Source organism: Anastrepha obliqua, chromosome 5 (assembly GCF_027943255.1).
Source record: "Anastrepha obliqua isolate idAnaObli1 chromosome 5, idAnaObli1_1.0, whole genome shotgun sequence".
Lineage (NCBI taxonomy): Eukaryota > Metazoa > Arthropoda > Insecta > Diptera > Tephritidae > Anastrepha > Anastrepha obliqua.
This window is the reverse complement of record NC_072896.1, coordinates 84576798-84599990: the sequence shown is the minus strand read 5'-3', so window position 1 is coordinate 84599990 and position 23193 is coordinate 84576798. Positions and strand designations below refer to the sequence as shown.

Here is a 23193-nt window from a genome sequence, read left to right as displayed (position 1 = left end):
AAAGAAGTTTCTTGAGCCACATCAAACTCACACTTTATTATACAAAAAATCAGGGGGCTATAAAACTGCATACCCGAAAGTTTTCCAGAATTTCCGATTAAAAAGTTTGAAGTTTTGATGAAAATATTTGTTGAATTTTTTTTCTAAATATGCACATTTTGATGAAAATTTCTTGAATATTTTTTTTCTAAATTTGCACAAGTTTGAAATTTCTACTTAAATAGGTTTTTTAGGAGAATACAATCATATTTTCATAAAAAAAATTATTTAAGTTAATTAAAAAACAACTGAATTGCTAAAACTTGTCAATAAGATAATTTGATAAAGCATTTCTATTGTCAGGCTATTTGCATTCCTGATTTCGTAGCCAATTTATATGTAAATATTTGAAATAGAAATCAAGTGCATTTCGACATCAGTAGCCAACGAGTCAAAGAACCCCATTAATTAATCGACAAACAGACAAATACAAAGCAAAATACAACTCGAATCGAAGATTAATTCTTTTCTTTTTGTTTCTACGCAATTTCAAAAATCACAACCCCCGCAGTATACACCATTTTAATAGCTTTTTCTCATACATACATACATACATACAAACTATTGTTTTTTCTCAATGTTATTTGCGACTCAAACACAAATTTCCAATTTTTTGAAAACAAAACTACGCAAGCTGAATGTGTTGCTGAAATTGCTTGCAACTACGAGTAAACCGCAAATTCAATTTTCTTGTCGAACTCAGAGATTCGGTCGACAAAAATGTCAGTTCGTGTGCTTTGTTTTGTGCTGGCTATTGATTGGGCATCAAATCTTTCACTAAACTAAATTTTTGAGGGCATAGAGGAAAAAATAAAAATTTCTAAATAGCTTTGTTATGGGGCTGGTGTGCATGTGTATGTGTAAATGTATCTGTGATTGGGCAAATTTGGATTACATGACAGATAGTGGCAAGGCATAACTGGTTTAAGTAGAAAATTTGAAAATATTGTTTGTGGTCAACACAAAAACCATTGGTCAATAGTGCTAATGAACAAATACAGATGTAAATGACTGAAAATAAATCTGAAAAAAAAATGAATGCAAATAAAAAACAAATATATGCAAATGCAGATGAAAAATATAAACAATATTTGCAATAAGCTAAATTTGATTGTTTTCAAAAAATGCATTTAAAAATGTGGAAATTAAGAAAGCAATTTTATTTAGTCAAGCTACCATGGGGAAGATTTGATTGGCTATTTCCAGTTCTCCAAACCACACTTTTTATTTGGGAATACTTTAGGGAGAGAATATATTTTTATATTCCTCTCATATGTATGTATATGCTGTTGAGTTCACACTTGTCACACTGTGCGACACATTTTTTGGGAGGCATACGAATTGTCGGTCATAGAGGGTATCTTCGACGCTTTATTTAGAGAGTGGAAGAGTCTGCAAATATATTCCTTCGAATATTTCATTATCAGTTTTATCGCACAAAAATTTCATGCGAGTAATAAAAATCGTCGAAAATGGAGTATGTATACATGCAAATATATCAAACATTGCCTGGCAATGGCAAACCTTCGAGTATATTTCTGCCATGAAAAAGCTTCTTATGAAAAAATATCTGCCGCTCGGAGTCGGCTTGAAATTATAGCGCCCTCCATTTGTGGAATAACGTTTAGACGCACGACATATTTTTGGGGGATGTGCAACTCCTATGTGAACAGTGCCGTCGGCTGTGTATATACCAAGCTGTTCAATAAGTTTGGCGGTTCGAAAGAAGAACACAATTTTATGGGTTTGAAATACATTTTATTTTTCAGTATAATCTCCCTGATAATGAACGCTTGTTCCAAAGAGATTACAGTTTATGAATTGCATCCGTCAAGTGAGACTCTGGCAGGGCTGCAAAATACGCTTACACAACTGTTATGACCTCATCATTTTATGTAAAACGCCTTCCACGCATGAGTTTTTTTAGATCTGGAAACAAATGAAAGTCTCTATGGAGCAAATCTGGTGAATGCGGTGAACGCTCCAACAATTCGAACTTTAATTAGTGGATTTTAGCCATTGTCAGAATGCTCGTGTCTGCTCAAAATGAATTGTCCTGATGAAGAATATGTTTTTCTTTTGCAAACTGGGTACTTTTTCACGAATTTTTTCCTTTAGCAGGTCTAAAAGGTGGCAATATTATTCAAAATTAATTGTTAAACCAGTTTGCAAGTAATCCACAAACAAAATTCCTTTCGCATCCCAAAAAACTGATGCTAACACCTGCTTGGCCGATTTCTGGACACAAAATCGTTTCGGAGCCGAATAACCAGATTCACACCACTCTTTAGTCTGTTCTTTTCGTTTAGGATTATGGTGGTAAACTCAAGTCTCATTCATAATGATGAATTGATGCATGAAACCCGCATTATCCTTTTGAAAATTCTCTAAATGTTACTGAGAAAGTCGAATTCGGATGCGTTTTTGTTCCATTGTTAGCGAATGCGGCACCCTTTGTGCACACAGCTTTCTGAAACCCAATACTTTAGTTAAAATATTGCTCACATTGCCCAATGAGATGCTCACGGCTTCTACTAAGTCTCTTTCAGTCACTCGACGAGTTTTCAATACCTGTATTTTTCAATTCAATATCCTATGTTTTTTCTACGTTTTCTGGTATTGTTCCGGTTTTTGAATGTCCTTGACGTCTTCACGTAGTCGTGCTACGTTTAAATTCAGCAACCCTTCTTCCCATTGTACTAATTGATGGCAAAAAGTGCTTATACACTTTCAGCATTCGCTCAAAAATTTTGTTTGCAAATATAAACGAGGTTTATCGAAAAAGAGTTTGTGGGATAAAAAGGTCTGAACTTAAAGACTTTACGCCTTACGAAACTTAGTACGTAGTAAGTCTCCAAAGTTACAGAACTGATAAGCTAAGTAAAATAGAACCTGTTGTCGAAAGCTACGCCAAGGTCTTTAGTTAAGTTAAAACACACTAAAGGCACAATTGGATAATCCGTATTTTGAGCCAAAAAAAAGATTAATTCAATTCAAAAATCCACACCATTGTAGCATGGTGGAAAAATTTCAGGGGCGCGGCCAATATCAGACCGTTTAGCGGCTCTGAGCGAATTTCAAAGAATCAGCTGATTGGCTGACGTAACCGAGGTCATAACTGTGGCTTGATTGCGGAGAAAATGAGACGTGTTGGTGATATAAAAAAAATCGACGCAGTTCTCTCTTATGTTCCTTCGTTGCCGCCTGAACAACGACTGATTCGACTAGAAGGAGTCTGTGAATAGAAATGAAATGAGAGGGCAGAATTCTGCTGCCGAGTATCCAAGGTGGATTTATTATAGGTGACAGCAACCACATATAAGTAAACCCCTACATGTATTTGTTGTTGCGTTTGGTCCAAGCATCACGTCAAAATCAGTAATCAAATGTAAACGTACGAATGTAAACATACCAATACATACAAACAAAGCATATCATTTTGACGTAAGCCATATCTACGGCGAAAAATTCAGCTGGGTGAATGCTGTCACCTATAATAAATACACCTCGCGAGTACCCGTTGAATTTACTCTCACAATTTTGTTATTCACCATAGCGGATGACCAAACTCGTGGTGAAAAGATTTTTAGAGGTATACTAGTTAGCAGACCGTTATTCGGCTCTGAGAGAATTTGATATGAGATATGCCAACGTCATTCGTTTTGTGTTTCGCTAAGCTAAAGCTAAATTTTGTGAAACACAAAACGAATGACGTAGAATCCAAAGTTCCCCTCAAAAAATTGGTTTTTCACCATACCTAACGAGCATCCTTGACCTAACTTGATAATCTATCATCTTTGCATTTGTAAGTAGCCTTATTTAAATATGAATGTGGAAGTTCCGGTTTCATAGGTATACAATTAGTTTTAAGCCACATTTTGTACCAACTTACCTATTCTAACCTTTATACTTCTACCCAGATGAAGTCATGGCTAATTATGCAAATTAAGTCAAATATAATTTTTTTTTTAAGCTGATGGCCTAGCCGCTAATGCTTTTTAATTCATTGTGATTGTAATTTATTACTTTTCCAATTTTTAAATAAAAAAGAAAAAATGTTTTTTTTATAATTTGTAATTTATTATAAATAATTTTTTTCATAATCTACTAATATAGTATAATTTAGAATTCCAACTTTAAGTTAAGTCGTCAGTAAGAACTTTGTTCAGTGATTTTATTAAATAAATGTATAATTAAATAAATAAAAATATAAGTACCTTCAAAAATAATTTCCATATTCTAATTGTTCTCAATACATCTCTCTCACTCTCTCTCTCTCCTTTGCTCTTTGCAGATGACGCCGCTGCAATGAGGACGATCCGTTAGCGGCATTGACTATGGGACCAGAGGCATGGGCGTGTGTGCGGACCCTGGGTCTTACCGGTGGTGTCAGGCATTAAGCCGGTCGCGATCATCGTTCGCCACAAACAACGACAGCATAGACAACAATTCCAATATAACAATAACAAAAACAACAGGAAATACGTATATCAACAATCAAACAACAACTTCACCGCAAACAACAGCAACAACAGCAAAAACAGCAACAGCTGCAGTAGCAACAACAACAGCATCAGCAACAGCAACAACTAACTTCAGCTTGAGAACAATTTGGAATTCACTTGCAAACCGCAAATCAACGAAAATTCAAACAATTGCTGAAAATTTTGAGATCAACCAAAGCAATAGAGAGCAGTTGCATTCCAGCAGTGAAGCGAGTAGTGGCTACAACAAAACCAACAAAAAGGGCCTACTATTTACAATCTACCAGTTTATCACATTAGTGCTGATTTTTCTGGCAAAATCCGTAGATGCAAATATACCAGGTAAATGAAGAGTTGTGATACACAAAACCACACATTCGTACATACAAAAATTGTGAAAATAAAACACAAGTTGGAGCAGTATTTTATTAAGTATTTACATATCCCATGTTCATGGATTGAGTGGGTGCGACTTAACAGGGCTATCCAAATGCTGAAATCAAAGGGTTTATCAAAAGACACGCCTAGATGTTGTTTTAAAATAAAATATGTAAAAATTTTAATTTCACTATTTTCATCCAAAAACCGGCACCTAGCAATTATATGTGAAAAATGACATCTTTAAACGACCACCAGCAGTACGTCTACAAGTGAAATCAGCCAAATATTCGTTTCACGAATATCGGCATGTCGATGTAGAAAGTAGCTCAGCAACACCTTGCGCCGCAGCAGCAATATTCTCAACAGAAGTTCAGTCTTTGGTCTGCCAATCTTTTATTCCCTTTTCTTTCCTCGACAGAACCAGTTTCTTGAAAGTTGTGCAGCAACTATTGCATTTTTGACTCATTATTTCCACCAAAAAAAAAAAAAAATTACGAATTTTACGATACTTTGTTCTTAAAGATCGAATTGAACGTCTGTCTGCTTGACAAATATCAAAGACCATATAAGAAAAAGGTACCGCCTAGGAATTATTCGCTGCGGACATCTAGGCATCACTTTTGAAATACCTTTTCTTTCATATAATAAATGAGTATTTCTGTGTGCTGCATGCAACAAATGCAGTCGCAACATGTCTTGGGGAGAATTCCCTTAACCCCAGAGCTCATTTACCCCTACTAGGAAGCTATTTTTTATCACTTATTCCGGTGATCGCTCGGTCCGCTTTCCATGTTAGCCGTTCGAAGTTCTACAAGTTCCGGCACTCGAAGTGTAACCCAACTTCAGACCGCTCGCGCAGCTGATGCACGGACATCAGCTGTCTGTTAGTTGGCTAAATGACAGTTCAGTGAACGCGGAAAAAGAAAATCAATCAGTAATGGATTTCAAACGTCATAGTGTAATTGCAATATATTTGGCTGGAAAATTGCAGCCAGCGATTGTTCGTGAGCTCGAGCACCTTAAAGTAAATACAGTTCTTGTTTATCGCACCATTACTCGTTACAATGATACTGGTAACATCACGAAACGTCATGGAGGTGGTCATCAAGCGATTGAAACGTCACGTGAAATGGTTCAAGAAGTGAAGAAACGCTTTCAGCGAAATCCCCGACGAAGTGCCAATCAAATGGCGAAAGAACTGAAAATATTTGACCGAAGCATCAGCCGCATACTGAGAAATGATCTGGAAGTCAAGCCTTATAAGATCCAGAACGCGCATGATCTGATACCAAAGCAACTGCAAATACGACTTGAGAGAGCGAAGGAGTTGCTTCGTTAGCCGAAAGCGGTCAATTTCTGAACATTGTATTTACTGAGGAGAAAATTGTTCAAATTGTGCAATTCGTAAACTTCCAAAACGATAGGGCTTATTTAATCGACCGTTCATACGAGAATTTGAGTCGTCGCTCATACAAGAATTGGAATCATCGCATTCATTTTTTATAATTTTTTCTGTAAAGCTGTTGCCTATTTGCTCCAAAAATGGCCTGCAAGAATAGCTAAAGTTTCATTCTTTCCTACGCAAAGTGCTTTAAAATACTAAGCTCAGTAGCAAATGATGTTCCTTTATATGCTGTGATGAAGAATCTAAAAGTAAAATATAAACAAAAGACTTATCAATTTATGAAAAACATCTACTTGTGTCGAACACAGCCAAAGGCTAACGAAATAGAAGATTTGCTCAGAAAATAAAAACTATCGGGCATGTTCTGGAAATCGCGTAATAATAAAAAGGCGAAAATTTTATCACTTGAGCGTTGGTTATGAAGTAAATGATGTGTTTCTACCAGTTGCCATGTGAAAAAATGTATTACTTTAATTTCAAAAGATTTTGAAAATCGGATAGAAATCAAATCATAGGCTAGGTCAGATTGGTATGGTTGCCCAAGGAATGAGTACACTAGGACGAAGAAAAGGATTCGTCCTTTGTGGTACCATTATGAAGGAGGTGAGGTGAAAAAAGACCGATGGGATGCAGGGATGAGAGGGTGGCGAGAGGTGGTGCTGGGATGGTTAGGAGGGTGGGTTTAGAGTGTGTGGATTACGAACGATGACTATGCTGTGTTTGCGTCAACCGCTTTGCGCTGCTGATGAAATTCATCACATTTTTAATGTCAGCGCCACCTATATCAGCAGGCGTGCAAAGAAGTAAGAGCCAAGATGCTGGCTCTTAGTCCCGCCAGAGCAGGGCAGCTAAGAAGAAGGTGCTGAGATGATTCCACCTCATCCTCCATACATCCAGCGCAAAAAGGACTCGAGGTGATTCCAAGTCTCACAGCATGCATTCCTCGCGCATAGTGAGTGACCTGTGAGAGAATCCACTAGATTAGAGAGCTGATATTTTGTCAGCCTCAAAAGCTCGCCCGAGCGGATTTCGCGACCTTACACGTTTGTGTGCTTGCCCAGTGCTCGCTGAGTTGGCGCGATGCCCATCTTTCCAGGAGCAGACGGCAAGTAGTTAGGGGGATCCCAACTCTCTCCCTTCGCGGGAAAATCACCTCACATGTCCCTTGTTTGGCCAGCTCATCCACCTCACAGTTTCGTGCAATGACGCTGTGACCAGGAACCCAGATGACGCTTATGTCAAAGAATTCAGACGCAGTCGAAAGTGAGGTCAAACATTCTTTGACCAGTTCCGAGTGCACCGTCATAGACCCGAGGGCCCTTATTGCCTCTTGGCTCCTCCGCTTGGACTAAACGAGAGTATACACTGATCCATTGACTTGTGTGACTTATAAATAAAAATCAGTCAGCAATTTTCCAAAATTTTAGGTAAAAAACGAGAAACTTCAAAAGAAAGAAATAATAAAAATAATGTAAAAAATAGCAATCATTTGGCTATTTTTCTTATTTTCGGAGATAAATGGTTTTCAGAATGGACCAAATCCCTAAAAGTTAAAACTATCCCAAAATCTTAATTTGTAAAGAAACTTAGTAAAAAGCAATTTAAATTAAAAATTTAACAAGAGGAAAATGGAAGGCTGAGTAGTGGAAGCCGAATTATTTCATCGACTTCAAAAAAGCATTTCATATTGCCACAAATCTTAAATACATGTTAATAAAAAACTTACCTATACAGCGCTCAAATGCTCACCAACCTTCCAAATAATAAGCCAATTTTCAGCTTAAATTGGTAACAAAAATCACCGGTTGCTTTGCATTTTGCGATACTTGAAAAAATTAAAAAAAAAATTCTCTAATTTCTTCGAAAATCCACAAAATAATTTCAGCTTCTCAAGAGTACTTAAGTATTACTTACAATTGCGGTACTCTTGATAACAACAATCGGTGCACTCATCCCACAAGCACTTCAAAACCCAACAGACATTCGCTAACTTCTGGCGATACCATTTGATGGCACAGAAATGCTGCAATTTACATGGACATAACGCAGTGAGTGCCACCGTCAAGCAGCCTTTATTGACAACAAAAGAACACTGCAGCCATTGCTTTTCCTGGTTGTTAGTGGCAGTGTCCAATATGCCGCAGAGCCTCAAGTAGATTTGAAAAAAAATACAAAAAAAAAAAAAAAACAAGAAAAAAAAGGTTGTCCTGGACAAATATAACAAAAGCTGCAGAACAAACGCTGTGAAATGACCAACCGAAAAAGTAAGAGAAACAAGAAAAACAAAAACAAAAAGGAAAACAGAAAGCCAAAAAACAAAACACAAAAAACAACAGTCATGCAGGTGGATTTCGGTGGCTTTGGCAGCAGAATTTTAATTGAATTCCATGAAATGCCGTGTCAGCAGCACAAGGAAAAAATAAACCGTGCAGCAAAGAGACGACAAGATATTCCATTTGCGCCGAAACTGAAGCAGTTTATTATTGTTGCAAGCAGCTTTTTTAACGGAAGTGTATCGGAATCGGAATACCCCTTGAAAAATGTGTGTGCGTGTGTGTGTGAGTGTTTATGCGCCTATGTGGTTTGTGTATTTTCGTCAGTGATTGAAAGCTCCCCTGCTGTACAAGTCAAGTGAAAATGGTACGTCCGAAAAAGCAGCTCTGGACACTGCCGCTCTCACACCCGCCGCACAAAAGAGCAGCCCCATACCGTCGTATTTGTTATTTGTTTGTACACATTGCTGGCAAAATGACTAGCGCGCGAGTTGAAATGCCAGTTTGAAAAAGAAACTAAGTAAGAAAAAAATTTTAAAAAAGTGTGACGTAAATATTGCTGTGCAAACTATGAAGTTTTACGGCATTACCTGCAGGATTTATTTTCTCTGTATTTTCAAAATAAATGCAGTTGAAAAAATGTGTTATGCATCTACAGAAAAAAAATGCTTGTATCAATAACATCTAAATATTAGTACATAAATTCATTTTCGTATACTGAGGCCTTCAGCTATGTGATTTTTGAAATTGCACGAAGTTTATTTAGATCGTGGCTCTGTTATCTCTTTTGTGTGCATTTGCATATTTTTTTACATGGTACTCGTATCAAAAGTTGCTTAAATGGACATTTTCGTATATCCAATTTTCTATTCTTCAAACATACACCGAGCGGCAAAAGTCTCTGTATAATAATTTTTTTTTTTTTATTTATTATTATTTTTTATGACAAACATTTTTCGTTACTTTTTTTTATGAAAATACGCAGGTTGCCTTCTATATTTTGCACCTTTGCAGTACTACGTGTGATTAGCTATAATTCGATATTTTTACCCAAAATTTTGGTACTTTTTAGCAAAAACTTATTCATAACTTTTTCACTTACGAGTTTTATTTGTGCTTTTTTGAGTTGAATGAGTTGAAAAATTCATCTGCCCAAAAGATAAAATTCGCTCTTAAAAATTTTCGTGCAATGATTTATTATTATTTTCGATGTGGAGTATCGAGACAGGAGTGCATTAAACAATTTATTTCAACTTTTGGCGTTAAAGCACCACACTTAGCCACTGTGAAGTGCTCCCGCAACGAGTTCCAACGTAGCTGTCGATCTTTGTAGGATGAATTTCATGAAGCCCAACCAGAAACGGTTGTTGCGCCAGAAACAATTGATGTTGTGCGCCAATAGATAACGCCAGATCGTCATAAGACCTAAGACCACGAGATATAAGCATTTTTGGGCATTAGTGAGAGCAGCATACAGTCAGTCTTGTATGATCATTTGGTCGTCTTGTTTCCGTTGGCTCAATAAAATACTCATATCGATTGAAATGTTAAAGAGATTTAGCCATGGTGGTTCAAAGCACGTCTATCACATCGAGACAGGTGATGAATTCTAGATCTGTGCATAAAAACCGGTAACAAAACAAAAATCGAAGTTATGAGTGTTCTTAGACGAACATAATCTAACAAAAGTTTTTCGCAGAAGAAGCATCTCAAAGCAAATTACCCTCTGTTTGTTTTGGAAAATCAGGTCATGTCGCAATTTTATAATTGGAGAAACTTAAATCAGTAAATTCTGAGTAGGTTATGTTGGGTTGTAGTAAACAACCGAAGTAGTACACAACCATTTTTTTGCTAGAAGTTTCCGGAAAATTAAGGCAAACCAACCGCCGGCAACAAATCATCCTTCACTAAAGCACTCGGCTCATATAAGAGAGTTTTTGAGCACTCAAAAGTTTGGATTATTGGGTCAGCCGCCGTACAATTCTGACTTAGAACCTAATAATAATTAAAAGCGAGATCAACATTTTTCAACGCCTGAAGGAGGCGCTTTTCACATTATTTAATTTTTTACACGCACGTTGAGTTTCCACAATTGACTCCTTTGTTGAATGTAAATTTCAACAATTTCAGAGCGCTCGCGTGGCATGTACTTTTCTATGGTAAAAATCTGATTGGACTGACGCTTCCAACGCGGTATGTCATTAAGCGATCTGACGTCTCTGTCAAAAGATACAGGGTTGCCAGATGGGTCCGTCGAATATGGGCAACCCTGTATATACTAGTCTATATAGTTTTAGCTCTTGAAGCCTGTTAGTGTGGTGCGCCTACTTACTTTTTTCCAATTTTTTTCCAAACTTATAGATGCTTGTCTTTCGGGGTACTTGGGCAAAGCGAAAATTCGTTAACTCCCACACGCACACAAAAGTTTACTCGAAAACAAGTTGAATGAGTGCTCCGCAGAAGTAACGACTAGAGTTCAATGGTTCGTCATAAATCAAAAACAAAAAAAGGTAACATTAAAAAATCTGTGCGAAGTACAAACACCGACAAAGAACCAGGAAATGAAGTTTTGCTTGCAAATGAAAAAATAAGACACAAAGGAGAGGGAATCAAAAGCTATACGAGAAATACACAAAAATTGGAAAACAGGAGGCGAAAGAGATTCAAAACGAACACGACACTGGCGACCACCTACCTATACATACACACACAAACATACTCATAATCACTTAACAACGGTCAGCTAAGATACGCCAGTGCCCACCTTGGCACTCAACGCATACTTACGGTGCTTATCGGTGACGCTAACAAAGTTAAGATGATATCGATGGCCGCTTTATTGTGGCCATTAACAACGACAAGGCGGCAATGACACGAAGCTATCGCAACAAAGTGAAGTGTAAGGCAGAGATGAAGGCGCATCAAGGTGGACTAAATTGCTACGGAAGGGGAAGCAAATACTTTTGAATAGGCATGAATTCATACACACGAATTGCTATCGATGTATATATGTGTGTGCATATCGATGTAGTGCGAGTAGAATGGTTATGTTGCTGCTGCTCGTTGTCCTGTCGTTAAGGCTAATAATGCCATTGGTAACATTAAGGCTAACGATGTCAATCAATAAATTGGCAGCACCACCAATACGCATACAACAGCGACGAGCTGATGTAATGACAAAGTGTCAAAAAAAGTTGACAACAACACTGCAAGGTGCCTTCAATATGAATATAAATAATTTGGAGAAATGCCTGGAAGCAAACGCATGTTCAAGTATATATAGAGCTCAAAAATGAGCAATCATAATAATGAATGCCTTATTTTACTAACTAAGTATGATGTACGTCTATACAAATACATATTCATATATATATACACACGTGCATGCGACGTAACACAATTTCAAAGGAACTTCTGAATTTGTTTGTTACTATTCATCGGTGGAAAGTTTCAGATAAAAAATGGCCAACAATTTTTCCTTATTTGTCCTTTGAACTTCTCTTCCATTTATTCTTATTTATTGAGTTCGTCAATCACATTTGACGCATGTTGATTGGACTTTTGTTAGCAAGTACACACATACATACATTTCATTTTGCTTGTGTGAACAAATCCAGGTACTTGGCGCCTACTTCGGTGTATGTCTACGGAATTTTTTATTTTCCTTTTATAATAAACTGACCACCATTAAGATAATGCAGAACTTAAATTTGATAGCCACTTTATTTCTGCGAAAACAGGCATTTGATTAATAAATCAGTTTACACTTAATTTAAAATTCCACGTGGAATTTTTCAGCCTTTGTTGCTGGTGCTTCAAAAGATACTTTATTACAATGGCATGAAAGCTGCTCCAAAATCAAAGTAGGCAAATTTTCAACCTTTCTTGGCATTATAGGCTTCCTCTCACAAAAAAAAGTGGAGTTGAATATCAGTGCTGGTGCAAGTGGTTGTGGCAAGCACGAAAATCAAGTGAGGAGAAAATGGAGCTAGAGAAATTTAAACTAATTAGAAGTAAATAACAAACAAGAAAAATACGTGGTGCTCCTTTCTTCGGTAAGACAATGAAGTCTCACACCTCTTCCTTTAACAATAAAAATAATTATTAAGTGCGCTACTAAGTTTTCGATGTTGTTTTGATGAAACTACATCTTTATACTGAAAAAATGGTTACAAGTGAATCATTGAAAGTATTGCCCATCGCTGGCTACTACTTTTCCCCATCTTTCTGGCAGATCTCGTATAACGTCGCGGTAAAACTGCTCATCTTTTGAGGCTATCCACGGATCAAGCCATTTTCTGGTGTCTTCATATGAATGGAACGGCAGGTCAGCTAGACCATGTGCCATCGATCGGAACAGGTGATAATCGGACGGCACAATATCTGGGAAATATGGCGGGTGGGGTAGGATTTCCCATTTCAGTGTTTCCAGGTAGGGAGGCAACGTGAGGTCGAGCGTTGTCATGTTGTAGAATCGCTTTTTCATGCCTCTCCGCGTATCGCGGCCGCTTCTCGCTTGAAGTCGATACCAATCTCCAGTGATGGTTTCGCTTGGTTTTAACAGTTCATAATAAATAACACCAACTTGGTCCCACCAAATACATACATAGCATAACCTTCCCATGACTTTCTTTTCTTTGGATTGCTGTAATGAATCCACTTTTCATCACTCGTCACGATGCGATGAAGAAAACTCTTCCTTTTTTGCCTTTTTTGCCGCTGCAGCAGTTGTTCACAGGCGAGAAAACGACGTTCAAACTTCCCTTAGTTTTAACTCATAAGGAACCCAAGTCCCCTGTTTCTGAATCATTCCCAAAGCACCAAAGCATGTAATCGGTTGGAAAAGGATTGGGGGGTAACTCCTAATACTGAAGTAAGCTCTTCTTGCATTGGACACGGATTCTCATTGAGCAATGCCTCCAATTCAGCGTCTTCGAAGGTTTTTGGCCTTCCTTCACACGGACGGTCGTCAGCATTAAAATCATTCTTTCTCGAAAGGTTTTTATGGCTGCACTGGCGCACAAGCACAAGCGAAATTTGCCAAGCTAAAAGAACGGAACTGTTTTCTGCGAATTTGTTCTCGCCGTATGCATTGTCACAGAATTTATGGCAATACTAGGCTTATTATTTATATTATATTTGTTTATTTTAATTTTGTCCCTTTTGGCACTGACTACAGACCAAATTTTGTCTTAGGAAAAAAAATTAAAAACTACAATTTTATATAGCTCAGTTTGAAACTATAATTTGGTAGCATTCGCTGACCAAACGGGCCTACGATTTTTCCATCTTATCTCATCGCCTCCTTTCTAGTGACCCAAATGGCTCACCCACGGCCTATGTAAGCAACAAAAAATGCTCAACTATTTTTATTATTTTTTTAATTTTCTACTCTTCCTACTATGTTTGTGTGCATAAGTAGCGGTCTTTTTTCAACGCAAGCAAACTACAACTCATCGCTGTGGCACAAGCTGGTAGTGAACAATGTTATTAGAGCGATTAAGTAGAAGACCAGAGTTGATTTGTTACAAACTAAGTACTAACAACCGCAGCTGCTGCCAGCTTGTTGACATAACGAAATTTACATAAATTTTTACTGACTACTGGAGCTGTTATGGCAGCAGCATCAGTACCAGCAGCAGTACAGCAGCAGCAGAACCAGCAGCATCAGCAACAACAACAGCTGGACACTATAAAACATTTTAGCATTTTTAAGTGGCGCCAGCTACCTTTAGACATTAACTCTTACACACCTACATACGTGTATTCACAGTTATAAGCTAAATGCGCTCACACTACACCTCTCAAATTGCTATTGGCTGCTGGCCACTCACTGCAACTTGCCCACACTTTATCATTAAAAGCCATTGTAGGCTCACAGGTGCGGACTTGCACACACACACGTAGCTGCGGTTTTGGTGAGGCGGGTTTTGCGTTGTAGTTTGTGATTGCCTGGCGAGTTGTTTCGTTAGTCTGTTTACCCGTTCATGTGCTGTAGTAGGTGAGCAGGTTTATGCTTGCTTTATGCATAAATTCATACTTGTCTATGAGTGTGCGCGTGTGGGTGTGTGTGTGCGATGTTTGTACGTGATGTTTTGCACTTATTTGTTATTAACATAAAATAATTTAAATATCACCAGACTGTGTTCAGAACCCGCCCACTCGCCAGTCAATTTGATTTAATTTGCAAGGATAATTTCATCGTGCATTAAGCCAGCCCACCGAACGGTTATTGTTTGCATGTGTTGCGGTGCTTAATGAATTTTTGAAAAATACACAAAACAAAGAAAAAAACATGTTTGCCTTTACCGTACAGTATGCGAGTGTACAGCTATTGTTATTTTAGTTAGCTGCGCTGGTGTGTAAGTGTATGCTTTCAATTAGTGTAAAAAGGATAATCAGCAATTTTCCGAAACTTCCGCATCCCTGCAATTAAAATAAATTTGCTTAATCTTGTTTATGTAATTATTCACCTTTCAATTTGACTTTGAAAAATCTAATAAATTATGATGAATATTTGCGTATTATTGCATGAGTCTACACTAAACAATGCCTTCGAATCTTTCGTATTTGAAATTTTTACTCGGTCAAGCTGTTCGTTGTTTTCGGCGTTAAGAGTATGACTTTCATAGCGCCTGAAATCGGCACGAGCATGTTTTCGATGACGACGCTTGTGCACCGTAAAGTAAGGGATGAACCGAAATTAAGCGCCCCAAAATTGGCTTCTACAGCTTAATTAATTCTAGAAGAAAATATAAAGTGCACAAACTATGTATATGCGAGACCTCCGAGAAAGTGGTTGTTGTTATTGTTTAACAGTTAGAAAAATTTTCCATAAACTATTGCTAAATTGGCAATTCTTCAGTCGGCTATAAACTTGTGGCCAACAAAATTAAGAAAAAAAAATGTCAAAAACCTACGCGATTTTTAAACCATTTAAAACTTGCACTTCTCAAGACCCATAAAACTGCATACCCGAAACTGTTCTAAAAATTCTGCGTAAAAAGTTTGAAATTTTGACGAAAATTTGCCGAATTTTATACACGTCCGTAATAATAATACATACATATTTATAAACGGTACTGGGTCCATAACACACTTTTTTGTACGCCTACTTAGCCTTTACCCTGGTCGTAGTGGTAGTGAAGTGCAAAATAATTTAAATAAATAAATTAAGTGACACGTTAGTCTAGAAATTTGAAAAATAAATATGATTTTTTGTTTGTTCGATATTTCGAAAGTATAATATCTTAAGAATATACTGTGAAATTTTCATGTGGAAATTCTCAATATTATAGCTTTCACAGCCAATTAAGGCAGGTCTCGAAACGACTTTTCGACGTTCCGAGGGATGAAAAAAAAAAAACTGTTCAACCGAATCGTATGAAATTTTAATATATCGTTCACTACATCAATAGCTATCGGCCGTACTAGAATCTTATTATTATTTCGTATTTTTTTTATTAAAACGAAAACGTTTTTTTATTAAAAACTGAGAGAAAAGGTTTTTTTGTTAAAAACCGAAAGAAAAAAAAAAACGATTTTTAGAGTGTCAAATTCAAAACCGTGCCATTTTGTCAAAAATATTGTTTTTTTTATTCCAGCACGGGACATAGCTACAGTCATACTGATTAATAATTTTTTTGGTTTTTGTGCTTCAGATAAATATAAAAGCCAAAATCGACAACACCGTCCAGGTCCAATTTTCGGGAGGGTCAACTTCAGCGCCATTTTTAAAGCTATTAAAATTGAATTTTTTTTTTAATTTTAATAATTCCAATTAAATTTTTTTTATTTAAAAATTATTAAAATTACTAAAATTTTTTAAATTAAAAAAGAAAAAATTTTTCAGTTTTTTTATTTTTCATTTTGGTTTTGGTCAAATAAAAAATCTGAAAAATGTATATATCGTTCTAAATTTTTTTTTATTGTAAAAAAAAATTCCTAAAAATACACTACATTTTCGCGCTCTAGACCACCGGCACTCCTTAGAGCGAAGCGCCAGCATAACTCCGTTTGCAAATCGATCAAAGCGTCGCTGCGTAAATTAGTAACGAGATACAAGGTGTTTTCACTGGTTCTCAATACACACTTGCATAGTTTAAGCTATTAATAAAACATAAGAAAAAAATGTGAGGGGAGGATTTCAAAAAAATACCAGAAGAAGCAAGGCTCCTTAACCATTTTTAACAAACAAATATTATTTTTTGTCGAAAAAAAATTTTACAAAGAATATTTAATGCCAAAGCAATTAAAAAAACATCTGAGGAGAGGGTAAAAAATTCAAAAAAATATTTTTCCACCAAAAAAAATGTTTAATCAGTATATTTTAGTAAAAAAACTAAATTTTTTTTTAAAATATCCGAAGACATTTTATTTATTTGATGACATGAATCAAACGAACCAGAAACAAATATTTATGGCGTTCGTCTTGATGTTGTTCCACAAATGGAGGGACGTACTGTTTGAAGCCGACTCCGAAGGGCAGATATTTTTTATGAAATACACTCGGAGGTTTGCCATTGTCTGACGAGGCGCACCGCTATTAGAAAAAACTTGTTCTCCATTTTGGGCTTTCACGGAGATTCGAACCTATGTTCTCTGTGAACTTCGAATGGTAGTCACCCACCAACCCATTCGGCTACGACGGCCGACACAAATATTTACTTATATTTATTTCAGCCTTGAAGTACAAAATTCTTACAGACTAACATTAATCTAAATGTAGCTCAATCTTAAAATTAGGACAAATATAAAGTATCTGTGCTAAGATGAAATACTACTGATGTGGCGCAGAGAAAAACTTACGTAAATATTGATTGCGTGGAATCAAAATCTAAAGCAAAGAAGACTAAATTTAGTTCAGCAGAAGTTCTTGATATGGGAGCGTTGACACAATAACTACTTCAAGAAAAAACAATATTAAAGAATTCTGATTGACGAAGAATTCTAGAAGAAATATTAAAAGCGAAATAAACCAGTATTGATCTGACCAATGCACAATACAGAGATTATTGGGTTAGGGGTAGTCAGAGGCCCGAAAAAATTATGATTTTAAAGAATTTGCTTTATTTTACAAAAATAAATTAATACATCATGTTTCGACTTAACTTAAGAGAAATTAAAAAAAAAAAATTGTAATAGCTGTAAAAGTTGTCTCTGCTTGTGTGGAGTCCGTTTCTCCAGAAGTCCCTTGCGGTGATCATCACAAGTCCTTGAAGATTCAGCTAAAATTAATCGGACATGATAATCTTGTGACTGATTGAAGCTTTTTTTCAAAATTAACAATATGGTGGCGTCAGGAAATATTTTTCAGATTTTCGAAAAAAAAACCCGACAATTGATTAGTTAAGAAAAATCGACATTTTAGAAAAAAAAATTTTTTCGATCAGGCACGAGTGCTTTATTTTCTTCAAAAGCAGTATGCATTTTACTGAAATTTACCAAGCGGTTGTTAAGCTACAGTGATCACCAGTTGAAAAAACATAGTTTTGAGAATGCTATCGAGCTCCTTTTATTTTATTTTATTTTATTTTATTTTATTTTATTTTATTTTATTTTATTTTATTTTATTTTATTTTATTTTATTTTATTTTATTTTATTTTATTTTATTTTATTTTATTTTATTTTATTTTATTTTATTTTATTTTATTTTATTTTATTTTATTTTATTTTATTTTATTTTATTTTATTTTATTTTATTTTATTTTATTTTATTTTATTTTATTTTATTTTATTTTATTTTATTTTATTTTATTTTATTTTATTTTATTTTATTTTATTTTATTTTATTTTATTTTATTTTATTTTATTTTATTTTATTTTATTTTATTTTATTTTATTTTATTTTATTTTATTTTATTTTATTTTATTTTATTTTATTTTATTTTATTTTATTTTATTTTATTTTATTTTATTTTATTTTATTTTATTTTATTTTATTTTATTTTATTTTATTTTATTTTATTTTATTTTATTTTATTTTAGAGACTAAGACCTGATTTTTCCAACGCAGAGGCGGCCGTCCTCTCCCTCTGCTACCAAAGCTTACATGCTAATAAATTACACAGGTCAACAATGTTTTGTTCTAGGAAAGTGTAGGGTCACTTTCGAAGTAATTTTTTGCGTAGAATCCGAATCCGGGGTTTAAATTGCTCCATCACGTCAGGATTTTGAGATATCCTAACCTAAAAGTGCAAAACGCTGTTTTTGCCCATTTTTGAGGTTATGTAGCTACGCAGATTTTGTAAAAAAGTAAACATAGTATTTTAAAGTATAAGTCCTCCTCTTTTAAATGCCGTTAAGTTTGCTTAAATATCTTTATTTTTCACTGAGATATCGCATTTTGAAGTTTCCGTATCACGTCTCATGTTATCTCAATGGATTTTCGTTCGAAAATGACACTACACTTTTATAGAACATTCCGAACCCATTTTTTTGCAGACCAGTGTAATTAGTTAAACTGAAGCAAACGAAGTGCTAGCAATAGAGGCTTTTGGCTGAAATTTATTATTGTTTTATTTGCTTCATTTGAGATTATTCATTAATTAATAGGAATAACTCGAATAAAATAAAATAAAGTAATACTTATTTGAACAGTTAGGAGTCAATGTGTGCTTTACTAAAAAGGGTTGAAAATTAGTTTGAAAGGAACTACTAAAATCATACTCCTAGAAATACAAATGGCTCAAAATTCCCGAGCTAATTAAAATTTTGAAAAACGCCCAAGATTACCGAAATTTCTGGCCTTATGTTTTTTTTCCAAAAATACGAATCACTTACAAAATCGAAAGTCCCAACACGTAACGCAAGAAAAATTTGAAATGGACTTAAATCTGTATACTGAAATTTTTCTTACTCCATAAGCTAATCTGAAATAAGCAAAGTTTTGTAAACTTTCTTATTTATTTTCTTGCCTTGCAGCGAAAAGGTGGAAAACTTTATTTATCCCCCTGATATGAATGTGCACTTCCTGGCACCTTTCTTCAGCGCACACTTGCACATTCCCTTTTCACAACTTCTTCTCCCACGCTAGCACTTGATAGGTCGCTCCTTCCTTACCTTCCTTCTCGCCACAAACCTTTTGCGCTTCACTACCTTCACTATGCATTGGCTTAGCATTTGTTTTGCGCCTGCTTGTTTCGTTTCACTTTTTTCCCTTATTATTACAATTTTCTGTTTTTTTTTTGTTTTTGTTGAAGGCGCTCGTTTAAGTCGAAAAGTTTTCCTAACGCGCCATAATTTAATTACAAACAATTGGTAAAGAAAACGAAGGCAACTAACTACAAACGCAGCATTCCAAAAGAGCGACCAACTAGGCAACAAAAACCAAAAACCCAAAGAAGGCTACAGCAAATAACAACGGCTCATAAATTAAGCGACGCAAAGGTATTTCGCAGTTGGTAGTTGGTGTGAATGCAGCCAGCGCCCCCTCCCCCTCTTTGCCTTCGTATTTCGTATTGAAAAGTTGGCAGGGAAATGTCAAAAGAAGCATGTGACCGGAAATTAAGGTCATTCATTTCGCTTTTTAAACTTCACACCAAACTAAGCCTGCCTGAAATTCAGATGAGCAATCAAGCACAGGCTACAACAGACCTTTAATATTACATAGTTATCCCTTAACCGAACAACCAACCGTCACCGTGCATGGGCACAATCCAGTACAGAAATAATCCAGTACATGTTTGTACATAAAATGGATTGCGCGAATAGCTGCGCGTTAGCGTAATTACATTTTCTAAATACGCATTGCACGCGTTCGCCCGCCCAACATCCAATTCAAACAAATTGCAAACTCAATAAATGACAGTACTCGGCTCCGTGGCTTTCCCTTTCCTGCGCTTTGACCGAAATTAAGTTTACATGAAATACAATGTGTGCACACTATGAAATATTTCGACTCGCCGCGGCGACTGAATTTCATTTTCGGCGGACAGTATTGCGGGCCACAGCTGTGGCAAGATAATGAAATATTCTTGAAAATTTCGGCGAAATTTATTTTCGTTCACCAATTTGGCGGCACATGAAATTGACAAATGTCGCTAATGAAAACTTGTGATGAAATGTTTGTAAATTGGTAAATTTGTCATTCGCGCGCAAATTTTGCTGTTCTATTGGTTTGGGGGTGGCAGTCAGGGATGGATAAGTACACATTCGTGAACACATTTACGTTCGAAAAAGCGCACAATATTTAATTAACTCCGATTTGTTGTAAAACTTAATGTGTTTTCTGGTGGTTATTTATGTTTATCATTATTTTAGAGGCATACTTCAAGGCGCTGAAAGCGTATTTCAGTGTTTTGTGTGATACGTAGTGCTTATGAGTGTTTTGCTTTAAAGTAAATCGTTATGAAAACAATTTTTCCAAAAGTTTTTATAGTTTTAAAAATACCAACTTTAGATAAAGAGAAAAGCGCTTATTAAATGGAAATTTGAACGCTGAAAATTTAAAAAACAAAAGTTATTGAGTTACAAGCTATCACTTTTTCGATTACTCCGCTAAAATTCTATTTTTTTACTTTTTTTATTTTATACTTGTAATTCAATTGACCGCTACGGCCGAGAGATTTATGCATGACTACCTTTCATTTGCTAGCCAGTATAAAAATAAAGCATCCAATGCACCAAAATGCGGTTTTTCTAATAGTGCTTACAGAATGTTCTTCTTCTTCTTCATTGGCGCCGGCCGCTTTTTCCTCGTGCTAACCAGCGCCAGTTGGAAACACCAAGTGAAGCCAAGTCCTACTCCACTTGATCTTTCCAACGCAGAGGAGGCCTTCCTTTTCCTCTGCTACCACCAGCTGGAATACTTTTGCAGCCGGATTGTTCGAATCCATTCGGACGACATTACCCATGCTCACATATGTACTTACAATATATGTATATTATCACCACTTCTCTTGCTTAATTCCTTAAACCGTAATTAAAAAACGGATTAGCCATCACTCTCAGTAATGCTGAAGTTAATAAAAACACAAAAACACAGTGCTATAATTTTATGGTAACTTAAGTTGTCCGGACCTTGTTAATATTAGCTGAAAGTATGTATGCCTATTAGGGTGGTCCAAAAATGCATGGGAAAAAATTTATATTAAAATTTTTATGCTGCCGCCCCCCATAATGGTAAAGAATGAAAAATAAAAAGACCCGTATTTTTTTTTTTTTAATCAGACCATATTTAATGGTGCCGTCGGGGCTTTGAAATATCCCATGTATTTTGCATGGGAAAAAAATACTTTTTCGTAGATTTCATGTAAAAACCTGGAAAATGAATATATTTTAACCGGATAACTCAGTTTCTCTTCATAATTGGTCAGGGAATAACAACCAATTATGAAATAATTAATTTTTTTGTACTAACTATTTTTTATAGAACCCAAAAAGCCCCCATAAAACGGAAATCTAAGAAAAAATCGAAAAACAATATTTTATATTACTTTTATGAAAATAGTTAATACAAAAAAAAATTAATTATTTCATAATTGGTTGTTATTCCCTGACCAATTATGAAGAGAAACTGAGTTATCCGGTTAAAATATATTCATTTTCCAGGTTTTTACATGAAATCTACGAAAAAGTATTTTTTTCCCATGCAAAATACATGGGATATTTCAAAGCCCCGGCGGCACCATTAAATATGGTCTGATTAAAAAAAAAAAAAATACGGGTCTTTTTATTTTTCATTCTTTACTATTTTGGGGGGCGGCAGCATACAAATTTTTTTTGGACCACCCTAATGCCTATCCATACCTATCCTAACCTCGGCAGGGAACGACTAACCCCCAAGTGTATTTCTTGCTTGGAAGGTTAGCTTAGGTTGTCCCGGCTATATGAAAGCCATTACATAGGCCTATTGGTCCTTCCAGATGATGCCAGATGGAGGTGGACCTTTACGTTTCTTTGTGGTAGGTTTCTTGTCATCTGCATTCTTTGCGAATCTAAGTAAGCCCTGAAGCTCAGACCCTAAGAAACATTCTAACTTCGCATAGTGTAGAGCTCCTAGGCATTTCATTCGGGTTCTAGCTAGAGCAAGGGCAAGAACATAGATGGTGTTCTAAGGTTTGCTTCTCTTCCAGTTCATTGCGAGAATTGGAAATACCTTTGTTTGCGATTCCTATATGCATGAGCCAATGGCAAATTGTGACCTATCAGTATAACTAAGATAGCTCTCCTATCCTTTCTAGACAGGGCTAGGAGGTTTTTACATGGTTTTCGCGGTTTTGCTAGTGTCTAGATTGTTGCAAGTCCTATATGTCCATATTTTCATATCCGTTGTAAATCGTATTGAAAGGCTTCAGTATGTGTATCTCGGAAAAGCTCGCCATAAAAAATCATTCCCGCTTGGAGGCGGCATGAAACTATAGGACCATCCATTTGGGGGAAAACATCACCGCAATAGAACGAAGAGCTCAGCCAAACATCCACAAGGGGTGGAAGCACCAATTATTATTATTAACATTATTATACCTATCCTATCGAAGTTCAGAGAGATCGTAGATTCGAATCTCGGTGAAAGATCAAAATAAAGAAAACATTTTTTTCTAGTAGCGGTCGCCCCTCGGCAGGTTTGGAGTCGAAACGCGTAAAAAACGCTCGATGGATTTGTAAAAG

At 35.9% G+C, this 23193-nt stretch overlaps 1 protein-coding gene across 5 annotated transcripts in view; it reads left to right on the top strand.

Annotated features, from left to right (window-relative positions):
* The first annotated feature begins 4337 nt into the window (after positions 1-4337).
* LOC129247832 (protein turtle) overlaps positions 4338-23193 on the top strand; it is a 217497-nt gene continuing 198641 nt past the window's right edge. For all 5 annotated transcript variants that reach the window (XM_054887162.1, XM_054887163.1, XM_054887160.1 and 2 more), the window contains exon 1: positions 4338-4865. In XM_054887162.1, coding sequence (XP_054743137.1) covers positions 4391-4865 — 475 coding nt within the window. In that variant the 5' untranslated portion in view covers positions 4338-4390. The remainder of the gene's footprint in view (positions 4866-23193) is intronic.